Below are 13,862 nucleotides of genomic sequence, written 5' to 3'. Positions count from 1 at the left end.
CTAGATTTATCAACTTTGCACACATATTTTAGGAAGATTTTGAAAGATTTCAATATAATCTAAAAATGACCTAGCACTTTTCCTTTAGTAAAAAGGATATTCCCAGCTTCTGGTAGTTGACTGTAAGTCTGAGCTGAAAGTGTTTCTATTTCAAAACATACACGTGTAAAGTTCTCATGTGGATACTAGCAGCAGCCAACCCGCTGAAGCGTGATGGTTGTGTACCCTGCGGTTGGTCCCAGTCCAGAGGTGCCAGCTGGTAAGACACTGATAACAAGTTCGGACAACATGTTTTGTTTAATAGACTCTATCCATTTATTAAACAAAATGGAAATTTCTAATATCTAGCACTTTTCTACATTTAAAATTTCAGGGTTCTACAGCATGTATTATTACAAAAGAGTTCATTATCAGCTTAGAAGGGTGGAAACACTTTCTCTAGTGATTAGGATTCATCATCCTTTAGTGAAGTGAGGTGACATTTTTCTTCTGGAAAAAGTCTGTGTGTCTTATCAGAGGAGAGGCACTACAAGCACAATCCTCCCTCTCTGCTCAGACCTGTCCTTCTGCGGATTTCTTTTACCAACAAAGCAGGTGGAAGTCCATTTCTCTATTTTGGTTCCCAAGTCAGGTCCAAACCCTTTTCATTTAGGGAAAAACTCAAACACGCCTAAACCTCAGGGCAGAGCTTGTTTTTCCATCCTCTTCACTCACACGCTGCCCTAGGAAGACATGGTTTCTTGGTGGTTGTGCTCACGTGTGGATCACCATGCATGTAGCTATTATTAGCGTGAGTGTGTGGGAGACGTTTTGAATGATGTATAGCATCCAAGGGAGAGAACAGACCCCCCAAATTCAAATCATTGCTCTTTCGAACTCTGAAAGCTCATGATCACTTGTGTCTCGCAGAATCTGGGGGCTCTATCCCCAGGTGCAAAGTACATTTTCCAGGTTTCTCCAGGGCGAAGGCAGGGTGAACAGCCTCATTAAACCTGTGCCTAATGATGAAGAGCAACTGCCCACTTTCTGCATTTATGAACAGAAGTCTCTGGTTGGTGTGGTCCAGCAGAATGCCCACTCGGGCGGGATGCTCAGTCACGTGAACGTCACTCACAATGCCACTGTAGAAAAACGTGTATCTGGAATGAAATGGAACGGAAAATTAAAAACTTCAGAAATCTTGAAGGACCATGATAAAGAAGATCACTTGGAGATAACGAATCGTTTCAGTTATTAACTTCCTTCCACAACGAGCTGCAGTAACGTTGCCCCAAGTACTTTAGCCAGATCCCTCCCAGATGCTCTAATGCATAGCTCATTCCAACAGATGAGCATTTTTAATAATTTTGCTCCTTCTACATTAGCAAGTAGTCCCAGAATAACCAACATATGTCTCCCTTGTGATTTTTCTCAACATTCTAATTCTCTCCCAGCTGCCCACATGTTTTAACTGCCACATTCATAGTGTGTCATTCTTTTGAATAAAAGTCCTTTGAGGCTGCCATGTATTTTTAAAAGTACTGCTGGTTTGCCTTTCATAAAATATGTTGATTTTATAGTTTAAAGATTTATAATAACTTGCATAAAGGCTTTTATGAAGTTCAAGACATATTTTGTTATTTTTGCCCTGCTTCAGTCTTTGTATAAGCTCCCCTTCTTCCAAACCAACTTTCTTTTTCATCTTCTCCATGTTTTTGCAGCCTTGCTGCTAATGTGGTTGCCTTTGATTTAGCTTTCCACTTGAAATAAATTTAATTTGACAAGTATTCACATGGGCATATCTGTGTGTTCAGCACTTTTCTGGGTCCTCTGGGAGCATGAGGGACCAAAGCCTACTGTTTTTAACCCCCAGGAAGCCTTGCTCTGCTGAATAGGAAGAAGTTGATGATGACTTGAACACTGGCTAGAGCTGAGACTCCAGCTCGGGGCACAGACTGGCAAAGTGTTCACTAAACACATCTAACGGGACTGTTTTGGCTGTGAGAAGACAGGTCCCAGGCCAAACTGGGAAGGAGAAGTTGCTCAACAGAAGTAGCTAAATTGCTCTATGCAAACAAGTGGCACAAATTTGGAGGTTTTGCCTGCCTGTCCTAGAAATGGAAGGTGGGGCCCTGAAAGCAGGGGGAAGGAAGAAATGAGATAGGGAGAGGAAAAGGAGAGATGAGGGAAAGTTCTGTGGATGTGGTAGGTCTGAGGGATGGGTCCCTAGAATCTGCGTTGGTGACTCTGGTATGGAAAAAAGGTGAAGAATTTTGAAGACCTTGTGATGCCTCTTAAAGGCCCAAAAGCTTAAGTGTTGGTATATCTAGAAAATGGCCAGTTGGCAACTTCATTGCAGAATGAAGCTCGTGTGAAAAGGCAAAGGTTTGTGGGAATGGGAAGATAAGCAAGGCTTAAATGATGATAAAGGAACCTGTAGAGCAGACAAAGGTTGCAGGTGGCAAGGATGGTGACCAGCAGTGCAGGCTGGGGCTCTTACAGGAGGCTTGGGAAGCGGAGGGGCTCATACTCAGCCATAAGAATGGTCAGGCTGCACAGATGGAAAAGAAGGAAAAGGAGATCCAGGAAGCGGGGGCAACAGAAACAATGACGAGGTGGCAGAATAAGCCTGTGTATCATGGAGCACATCACTATCCACCAGACGGGTTTGGAGGGGATATGTGAATGACGTTAAGGATATTTCATGGATAGGAAAGTCAGGAGCCAAGAACTAGCCACATGTGGCCACTTAAAATTAATTAAAATTAAATAAAATTCAAAGTGCTGTTGTTCAGTCCTACTAATCATATGCCAAGTGTTTGGTAGCCACATGTGACACCATTTTTCTATTTTTGCAGAATGTTCTGTTGCACAGCACTGGTCTAGAGTTCTGAATGCCCAAGTGAGCCATACTCCTACCCTGACACAGAAGGCCCCCAGTGCCCGCAGGCCCAGCCCCAGGCAGCCCCTCCCCACCATGGAGGCCAAGGAGACAAAGACCTTCCTTGAAGACTCGGCTCCACCAGTTCCACAGGGCCTGGAATGGGCCCTGCCCTGCTCCTGCCTCCATTTCCTCCTGACTTCAGCAGTTTCTTCTCCAGCCTGAACTCTGGCCTAAAACTAAGGCTGTCTGCCCGGGGCCTGATTCGTTGTCCAGCTTCTGCCTGTTCCTCCTTGGGACTGATGGTTCCTAGTCAAACAGAGATCATCCAGAGGCCTGACTCTAGACACTTGTGTGACCCCAGAGCTGCCTGTGCTAGGACTCCCACCGTGAGCTGGACGCACCCCGGGGGTCTCACTGCTGGCCCAAACTGAGCCCAGCCCCCCTTCAGCCCCCACGGCTCATTGTTGCTCGCCTGGTCACATTCCTTCTGACTTCGCCTCTTCTCTGTGATCCCCCCTGGTTCTGATACCACTGTGGATGTTTGCAGATTTTGGGGCAGAAGAGGATGGGACATGATGAAAATGAAGTTTTAGAAATAGTTGCTGGTTGTGACATAGGAGAGCCTGGGGTGGGTGGGGACTAGAAGAAGGGCCCAGGCATGGAGGCTGTGGGCAAGGCTGGTAAAGGAGGTGTGCAGCCGTGAACTAGGGCTGTGAGTTTAGGAACGGGCTGATTCTCTTTTTCCTCCGACTCTCTTAATTTCTCCTTTCCAGCGTGACATCTTAACGCTTGGATTCTATGCAAGTAGAATCAAGAGCAACAGTGTTTGGTTTAAAATCAGGAAGCCAGAAAAAGTGAAAAACGTAGGAGCGTCTGCTACAGCTGTTTCCTCAGCATCCTAAAGGCCAGGAATGTTCTATTTGAAACATGAAGGCACTTGAGACCTGACCCCTCCGAGCTGTAATCTCACAGGTGGGCATACTCTTCCTCTCGGAATTTACTGAACCTGCCCTGGACCTGAAAGAGCCCAATTCCAAAGTCATTGAAATGGTTGAACAAGACATAAAATTCTGTTTTCTAGAGTCTAGAAATTTGTTGTCCAAGGCTAGTCTTTGGTTTGCATTCTAAAGGGTTCAAGTGTCTAAAGACTTTTTTTAAATAAAATCAATGTTAGTTTCACGTCTAAATCTGATTATAAACTCTAGGTTTGTGTGATTTTTAACTCTGGGCAGGAGCTCAGTCCTTAAGCATTGCATAGTGCTGAGTATCAACTAATCATAATTGCTCTGACTTGAAATGCGACTTTAAATAGCTCTTGGAGATGGTGTCCTTATGAACCATGTCAGAGAATCAAACTGCCAAGTAGGATACAGGAAGAAATACGCAGCCAGAGACTGCAAAATCCCAACTTGTGGGCTTCTGTCTGAGAACATGCTAGCACTAACGACTTTCTTTTTAAAGCATTACATTTGAATAACATCCCACATTGTATGATACTTCGCAGTTTCAAAGCTCTTCCCTGTACTGATTTCAAGTGATCCTCATAAGCCCAAAAGGTAGACCAGGCATCACTGTCCCCTGACAAGACGGATGAGGCCTGTGCTCCAAGGGTTACCCAGCTTCTGGTAAGTAGCTAATGGGAAGGCAGAACCAGGACTAAAAGCAGGCTTCTGGCTTTCAGCCCATTGCTCCTTCATTCGACCATGCTGTGAGCATATTCAGACCATAACACGGCTGCCCTTAATCCTCAGAGATGGACACAGGTTAATAGCTATTTCACTTCAACCAACTAGACAATACTAATAACACAGACCAGAGGTTTGTAAACTTTTTCTCTAATGGGCCAGGTAGAAAATATCTTAGGCCATTCAGTCTCTGTGGCAACTAGTCAACTCTGCCATTGTAGCACAGAAGCAGCCATAGATAATATATAAATGAATGAGCATGACTGTGTTCTAATGAGTTTATTTACATAAGCAGGCAGTGGGTCATATTTGGCCTGTGAGCTGCAGTTTGCTAATCCCTGATATAAACCAGGGTGGGGAGGGTAACGGGGATCCACTTCTTCCTCACTCCTGTTGACTCCTCCACAGGGAGGGAGCCCATTTAGCATTCCCCTGTGGAATGTCCCCACTCTCGGATGAGTTTAGAAGGAAAAACTGGCCATGCATGGGATGCATGGCCTGACAGCTCCTTCCTATTCCCTACCTCTTGATTAGGAGCATCCAAAGGAGATACACATCCTTCTCTGCTTCTCCAGGGACCAACTCTGCCTCTATCTATTAATAGTGTTCAATATTTAAAAAAAAAAAAACCCAAACAACAGGAAACCCCTTGCTCTCAAGCACACATTCTCTAAAATTGACTTCCTCAGTAATAAGAATAATAGCTTAATCTCTATATACCTGCCTTTCTTGTTTTCTTTCTTAGTTGGCTCAGAACTTGGGCAGGGAAGTAGGATGCCATTTATTAGGCCCTTGGAGTTCTCTGCTTAGACATCAACCCATGACACCTTGATGAAGAGGGGAGGAGTAGGGCTCCAGCTTACCTCTGTGGCTCAGAGCAGTGCATGTACCATGAGGTCTCCCCTTGTCCCACTGCACCGGCCTGCACAGCCGAGCTGGAGCAGATGCCGAGTCGATACGCCGGGCACTCTGTGACTGTGGTTTCCCAGTAATGCTGGCCATAGGCAGGCAGCTCTTCACCCAGCACTGATGGGATTCTGTAGGCAAGGTGGATCAGGACTTGCTAGCCTTTATGTCTTAGACATCAACATTCACAAACTCACACACAATTTAAGCAGGACTCTATCCTCAGGCACTGCTGGCTTTAACTAAAGACATCCGTTGTTCATTGTGCCCCCAACCTTGACTTGACTGACACAGAATTCCCTAAACTCTCAAAACTCATTTGACATATTTCCACTGCCATATACAAAATGCATATACTGCACATTGCCTCTCTTGAAGAAGCTGGGAACCAGAAAATAACAGGAATAATGCAGGACAAAAAAGAAATGGCACAATCTCTGCCTTTCAAGAGGTTGAGAGAATACAAGGGAAGCAGGTGGGGAGTTCTAAGAACACATGGCTTGCAAAGTCTTCTTACAAAACTTGCAAAAAAGACTCTCCAAACCCTCTTTTTACAGCGAGTTCCAGTGCCTGCTGATTTAACTGGGCACAGAGGCCAATGAGGTGCCGCTCTTGGACAGCAAGACGGCTGGCGAGGCCGGCACAAAGCGGAGTGTGGAAATCGGCCAGGTGTGATGAGGTGATGAGTGTGCTTTTTAAAGGCTTGTGATCGCCAGTCTTTGGGATTCTGGCCTTTTGGGATTTGTAGTAGGTGTACCTGAAAGGTTGTTGAAAGGTCTCTTTTTGTTCCACCTTAGCTATTTTTGTAAGAGGCACTGGGAAAGGAACTGAAGCACTTTCAACTGCTGATGGGTAACCTTGTTTGCATGAACTGCTCGATGTTGCTTTAAAATGGCTGAGACAGCAAGGAAGCATTTTTAATGTAAGCAACGTTAATTTTCAGTCAGCACCCCTCTCCCCTTTAATAGATGAGAAAATGATTAAGGTAATGGAATGTGTTTCACTTTCCGTGTCTTCCCCCAACCACAGGTCAGAGAGGCGGCCACCGCCAGGCCCTTGCTCTCTGGAGCAAAGCCTCCCTCCCTGACATTTGGGAGATAATTTTTAGGTTAACCAATAAATAAAATTCTATAAAATACAGTACAGTTATCATCAGTTATTATATATGAGCTCTTACCAACCAGTGTATTTCTTTTCTTTTTGATTTTTTGAGAAATTTTAAGAAAGACAGAGAAGCCCAATCTATTCAATCTATTATTTAAATATTTTTTTTTCTGAATTCACTCATTAGCGTGTCTTTTGCATCTGCAGTGTTCTGGGCCCCGTGTTAGATTCTGAGGATTCAAAGATGCAGACTATAGGGCTGCTGCCTGAGGGTTATTCAAAATTGAGGGGCTGACAAATGACTCTATACATGTTCAGATCCTTCACAGATCAAATCAAAGGGTTCCAGGGCCCAGAGAAGGCTTGGCCATTTCCAGGAAGGAGCAGGTAACATCTGAGCTGGGCCAGACATGGGTGAATGGCACCCTGAGAGTAGAGCCATATGAGTCCCTGTTGCTCAGCTCAGAGCTTCACGGGGAGCGTTTGCCAGCAGCCTGCACCAGCGCCAGCAGTGGCCTGTGTTTCATACGGGTTAAGGTTTTCAAAAGCCTTTCACGTACTTTCTTCCATTTGACCCTTAAAAATAACCATGAGCGATTACAGGCAGATTGCAGAGCAGGCTCCCCACTGTGTACTCAGGTTTGAGCGCTAGGGGTGTTGGGGATGGGCAGGAAAGCCTGCATGGGCCAAGCTAGAAACTCCACAAAATGCCACTCTCTTCTATTTCTTTCCAAGTGGACGGATGCAAGATCTGGGTTGCTATTGAAAAACAATAGAATAATTAACTCGGATTCTTTTTTTCATTAAACCAGAGATAATACCTTAAAACAGCCTATGTTTTAAACAAACCATCTGTGCTTGTATTTCCAATAAAAATATTGACACTACCTCTGTCACTTTCCCCTTCCCCATAATGAACCATAACAAAACTGTACAGGTGAGCACACATTTATATTCAGTACCGCACATCCAGGCATGTTCATTAAACCAAAACTATGCACAGTGAAGCCACAGTGCAGTGACACACCCTCCGAATGTTCTATTGCAGACTTTCTTCTACTCACTCTGTCAGCCGTCTTCTCTCAGAGAAACTGATCACTGTTCCGTCTGAAGAAATTTGCAGAGCAGGATGAGCTGTTTCTCTCAACAAGCGAAATCTGGTTCCTATTGCATTTAGAAAATATGATTATAACATCACCACAGTGTCAAGTGCTATCCCATATTTCAGACCTTAATCTGCCCTTCTCCTGACATCAAAACAGCCCATTGTTTTTAGATCCACAGTGAAAATTTCAAAGGCACTAGTGAGCGCCAGTGGCTGGTTACCTCTACTGGTGTGTGCCTCCTGAACTAGAACTTGCTATGCTATGCAAGGTGTGCTCCTTACACCAGAACACACACCACCTGGACTTACTTGAGTTAGAAATGCAGAATCCCAGGCACCATCCAAGACCTACTGAATCAGAACCTGTATTCTGTAAGAACCTCAGGAGATTCATGTGCATGTTAAAGTTTAAAAATGCACTGGGGTGACCTAAAGGCGTGATTCCAACGGTGGAAGGTACAGGCACCATGTAGCGATTGAAGGGAAAACATTTCTGGGCAGGCAGCCCACCTGTCTTCTCCTTATAAATATCGGGCAGTCCCTAAATACATCACAAATGAGACACATGCATGAGTTTTTGCTGGTTAAGCACATCACTTAATGTGCTAACTCAATCTTGTGCCATCCTTGGGTTTAGGATAAAATAATGAAATGATTGCCTTTCCAGTCCCCAGTTCTTTCCACAATAATTGAGAACAGCCAAACATTTTTGTTGGCATAAACTGGATCATTTTCTCCAAAATGTCACTGAACAGTTTTATCACCTCCCTGAGTTATTGTTCACCCATTCAATAAACATTAGTTGACACAAACAACGTGGTGTGCACAAACAGAAAAATAAGATGGAAGCTCACAACGCAATAAAATAAGAGTATCCCCAACCCACACACACTCAAAACATACAAATCATAACACATTGTGGGGCAAACAAGAATCATCTGGGGAAATTAAACACACACATCAGAGCCCACCCTCAAGTCAATTAGATCAGGATCTCCAGGAGCGGGGCTCGGGCATTGGTATTTTTTAAGCACCCTGACAGACTGCTAGTGGGTAGCCAAGGTTGAGGCCTTCCAAATCAGAAAAATAAAAGAAACATCTTGACCCTTGACCAATCTGGGGTCCTCATGCCGAAAGCTAGCCCAGCCAGCAGTTTGGGGCCTTTAAGAGGTTGCCTTCAAGGATGCCTTCGCTGTGTAGAAAGGAGAAAGTACCTCTGGTGGAAATGAGTGCAGCTTCACTCTGTTCGCTTGTTCCAAATGTATTGATGGCCCTCACGTAGAAGAAGTAATTATCATTGGGCTGGAGGTTAACCTTCAGCTGGAGTCCTTTAATTCCAGAGAAAGATCTAAATACAGAGGGAGAACAGTAATTTTAAACATAATGCAAGGTGTGCTCCTTATACCAGAAGCACACATCACCTAAAAGTGAGTGAGAAATGCAGAATCCCAGGCCTTACCCCAGACCTACTGAATCAGAATCTGTATTTTGATTTTGTTTTTGTTATATATCATGGCCTGGAGCATTTATACAAATAAAGCACACAAGTGCTCTTCCATTGGCCTCCATTTGGAGAGGCTTTGGAGGGAGTTACAAGTTAGTTTTTTACTAATGAAAAAATTCTTACCCTGGCTGGTGTAGCTCAGTGTATTGAGTGTGGGCTGCGAACCAAAGGGTCACTGGTTCGATCCCCCATCAGGGCACATGCCTGGGTTGCAGGCCAGGTCCCCAGTGGGGGCCATGTGAGAGGCAACTGCACATTGATGTTTCTTTCCTTCTCTTTCTTCCCCCCTTCCCCTCTCTCTCAAAATAAATAAATAAAATCTTAAAAAAAAAAAAGAATTCCTAGCCCAAGTAAAAACAGTCCTGTTCCTGGGAGAAGGTGGCAGCCAATGAAAACAGCAACACAGTGGCTTTCAAGTTCATTCTCAGGAGAGGGTTTTGTAAACATCTGTTTGCTTTGTTGTTTTTGCATTTCTTTCTGCTTGTTTTATTGTTTGTGATCATACCACAAAAGCTTCAGAATCAAGGAGTTGCCACTACTCATTCATAGATATTTTTCAAGGTTATTTCTATTTCTGTTGATTTATTTCACTTATCACTACCTACCCCAGACAATAACATGAAGAATCGGGAAAAGGAAAAAAGTAATTGACTCAGAACACGAATTAATTTAGAAGTTTTTAAAACCATGAAATCTTTACAGAATAACAAGCTTCCTACCCTCTCCCCTCTATTTCTAAAAGCACAAAAACTACAATGTGTTCCTCAGAAAGAAGGGGGAGGGGAGAGGAGCAGCCTGGGTCTATTTATGTATCTGCTCTTTAGTGCCCATGCCTGGGAAAGGTCAGTGAGTGTACACCCCTCCAATGTTATTGGTTGTTATTTTAGAACATACCATCTGACCAGAACCTGGGGGAGCGTGCTATCTTTAGATGTGCTGGGAATGGGTCCGTGCAACTGAGCCACATGTCCACTGACAACTAATTACACTTCAGTTAATTGAAGAAAAATATGTCCTGAAATTGAGAATTTAATTCCCAACTAATATCTAGAATATCATTCTGGGGTAAATGTATGATTTATTTAATTTAAATTGATGGCTGAAGATAGTTTTAAATCTATATTATTTATAGTAAGCAGTAAAATTACTGTCTCAATAAGCACACTGGGGTCTGAACTGAATTTCAGACTTCATTCACTCATTAAATAAATATTTATTGATTACTTATCATGTGCACAGCCCTGTCTCTGCCTTCCTGAGGGGAAGTTAAGTGAATAAGGAAATTTCATCTCTAGAAACTAGATAGAACTTACTGACTTCATTTTGAAATGATGCAGTTGTTAAATGCCAAGGATGCTGTTTTAGGGGGTATTTCCTCTTAAGTTTTGTGAAGTTTGTCAAGGAGGAAATTCCACATATGGAGTCAACTGCATGCTATGTTTATGAAGGCATATAAGCCAAATACAGGGTCAGATCCTTCTTTCGGTGCCTGCACAGGTCATGCAGACTTCACAAACACACACAGTGACCTCACTGAGCCTGTGAAACAGGAGCACCCAGCCTTTAAGTGAAAGTATGTGGTAGTGTTTTATTGTTTATAAGTTGCCATCATATGATCAAGAACCAAGAACAAAGCAAAAATGCTTAGCTATAAATGGTTCATTTCCATGACTATTTTTTGTGTGATCTCACTTAAATGTCACAAAAGCCTTCGTGTCAGCTGTCCCTCCTTTTTATCCAAATGAAAACATCAAAAAATTTTGAAATTTAAAAACTGAAGAGTGACACCACCCCATAGATGATATACATATATATTTTTAAATTTCAAAAACAAAAATTTGTCAAAATTGCAACTGAATCCACATGACTTATAATGAGCCTGCAGTTCACAGAATTCAAATTCACAGAATATTCAAACTGAGGTAAGTGATTAGACAGCTAATGAAACCACAGCGAACTGTTGGTACTTAGTAAGAAGGGATGTTAGCCTTATGGTGATCTGACTGTTAGAAGCCTAGAGCCAATAGTAACATTCAAAACACAACAAGAAATGTGACTCAAATGGTCTCACGTGGCATCATAGGTGTGGGATTTGCCTACACGTGCCACAGTGCAGTGGAAGAGAGCTTTATGCATGTAGTTTCCAGGAACTCGAGGGCAAGGAAGGGTCCAGAAGCCCTGCCTCATCAGCAAATCAGCTGATCGCTGGCAGAGAGTAAGCACACTGTGGCACAGTCACGGAGCCCTAAGCCCCGCAGGCCTTCAGGGGACACCCATCCTGCCCATCCCTCCACTGGCAGCACAAAGGATGTTTGCTAAACTCCAATGTTGTAGAGAAGACAGAAGCAACTTAAAGGAGACCCACCGTTTCCTCAGAAGTCTGAAGGGCAACCGTGTGAATGAGACTGATCACCTCTGGGTTTTTGTTTGTTTGGTTTTCATTGTTTTTGTTTTGTTTTTCAGAAGGCAAATGAGTGGAAGCCACTAGGAGGCTGATATCTGTTCAATATAATGAATACCCTTCTAGTTTGAGCCCTTTCATTCTTTAGTTTTCATAAGAAATGATGGAAAAGTTTGCCAGATGCTATAAAGTAAAATAAAGTTAGTGCCCTGATGCTTAATGAGAAAATACGAAAAGTATTCCCATTAATTAAGTCAAAGGGACAGACATGAGGTTAAAAAGTTGGGAGATAGGAGGTAAAAGTGTTACTAGTTGCAGATGATATGACTTTATTTAGAAAACATAAGAAAATTAGCTGAAAAACTCTTACATAATAAGAAAATTCAGTAAGATGGCTAGGTGTGAAACTAATATAAAAAATCAAAAGCTTTCATATACAAATAACCGAATAAAGATAAAACAAGAAAAAAAAGAGCTGAAAAACCCTTACATGATAAGAAAACTCAGTAAGATGGCTAGGTGTGAAACTAATATACATAAGAAATGAAAGGCTTTCATACAGCCCTGACCGGTGTGGCTCAGTTGTTTGGATATCCTCCTGCAAAGTAAAAGGTCAATTCCCAGTCAGGGCATGTGCCTGGGTTGGGGGTTTAGTCTGCAGTCGGGGTGTGTGCTGAAGGCAACTAATCAGTGTATCTCTTTCACATCAATGTTTCTCTCCCTCTCTCCCTCCCTTCCCCTGTCTCTAAAAATAAATAAATAAAATCTTTTAAAAAAAGTCTTCATCTACAAACAACTAAATAAAGATATAACAAAAGAGAGAACTTATTTAAATAGTGGTACCACAAAGACCCCCTAATAGCCAAAGCAATCTTAAGAAAGCAGAACAAAGTTAAAGGTATCACACACCCTGATCTCTAACTATACCACAAAGCTATAGTAATCAAAACACTATGGCAGGGAGCACAGGGTACCTGCAGGCCTCTCCTCATGGCTCCATCTGGAGGGCTGTGTCAGACAGGTACCATGCAAGAGCAGCAGGAGCATAAAGCACTATTCCACCAGGAGCTGGACAGGGAAGCACTGAGCTTATGTCGTGTGATAGGCCCCCTCCCTAGGCCTCAGCACTCAGACACAGAACCCCCATGTCTCCTCCTAGTTGAGCCTGAGCGATCCCCAGGTTCTCCCATGCCCTCTCCCTCCACCCTATTTTCCTTCCCTAATTGCCACTGCTACTTCAACAGTGGAGCTGCCATCCTACCTCGGGCTTGAGGCATCCAGCCCCCACCCCAGAAACGCGGATCCCACCTGTGAGGAAGGCTGTCTCCAAGAGCACCCAAAACTGGTAGGTGGCAGGCTGTGTGCCCCTCTCATCTCAGGTGGCTGGTACATGAGGGGAAGGACAAAATGGGTATCTTGGAACATCCAGATGGCACAGTTTTGAAACAACTAAAGCCACCTCTAAAGGGCCCAAGAGAGCTAGAATTCTATAATATGGTTTATGCGGCTGATTATACTGATGGTGTTCTTTTATAACTATGAAAATATTTGCCAAAATATTGCAGCATCTGGTCACCTCCCAGTGTACTAAATGATATATACATAAAACTAGATGACATGACCCATAAATTTAATGAGCCCCATATAATGGATGTGAAGATAGGGTGAAAGCACTATGATCCTTTTCCCTCATCTGAGAAGTTTCAGCAACAGGTCAACAAGTGCCCACTAATGGAAGAGATCAGGTTCTTGGTGCTTGGCATGAGGGTTTATCACGCTCATGCTGATCGCTATAAGACACAAAACCAGCACTATGGTAGAAGCTTAACAAAAAAAGAAACTCTAAAGAGTGGAGTTTCCAGTTTTTTTCATAATGGTTTCTGCTTAAGAAAAGATGCTGTTGCTTCCAGTATTCAAAAGATTGAGGGTGTTCTGCAGCAGTTTGAAAGCCAGAAGCAGTTTAACTTTTATGCAAGTTCATTACTATTTGTTTATGAAGGTTCATCTCAGCCAACTACTACAAAATCAAATGACAGAACTTTGGCAGAAAAGTTTTTGTCCAAAGAACAACTCTCAGACACGTATGCACTAGAGTATAATAATAACTTTCAAGTGTTAAGTTCCACAGCGAATGGAAAAATAGAGGCTTCAGTAGGCAAAAGCTTGTCCAAGATGTATGCTCGTCACAGAAAATGTATTCAAAAAAGCATCACAATCAGATGTCATTGAAAGTTGAAAATACAGCCCTGGCTAGTATGGCTCAGTGGATTGAATGCTAGCCTGTGAACCAAAGG

At 43.1% G+C, this 13,862-nt stretch overlaps 1 protein-coding gene across 2 annotated transcripts in view; it reads right to left on the bottom strand.

Moving 5' to 3' along the window:
* Positions 1 to 698: 698 nt before the first annotated feature.
* Positions 699 to 13,862, bottom strand: part of CMYA5 (cardiomyopathy associated 5) — a 93,061-nt gene continuing 79,897 nt past the window's right edge. For both annotated transcript variants that reach the window (XM_036020462.1, XM_036020463.1), the window contains 4 exons: positions 8,878 to 9,011; positions 7,623 to 7,722; positions 5,412 to 5,585; positions 699 to 1,139 (listed from right to left, as the gene is read on the bottom strand). In XM_036020462.1, the coding sequence (XP_035876355.1) occupies positions 893 to 1,139; positions 5,412 to 5,585; positions 7,623 to 7,722; positions 8,878 to 9,011 (655 nt within the window). In that variant the 3' untranslated portion in view covers positions 699 to 892. The remainder of the gene's footprint in view (positions 1,140 to 5,411; positions 5,586 to 7,622; positions 7,723 to 8,877; positions 9,012 to 13,862) is intronic.

The sequence above is a fragment of the Phyllostomus discolor genome, chromosome 3 (assembly GCF_004126475.2).
Source record: "Phyllostomus discolor isolate MPI-MPIP mPhyDis1 chromosome 3, mPhyDis1.pri.v3, whole genome shotgun sequence".
In the NCBI taxonomy this organism is placed as follows: domain Eukaryota; kingdom Metazoa; phylum Chordata; class Mammalia; order Chiroptera; family Phyllostomidae; genus Phyllostomus; species Phyllostomus discolor.
Note: the sequence above shows the minus strand (reverse complement) of the source record. Positions and strands in the feature narration are given on the sequence as shown.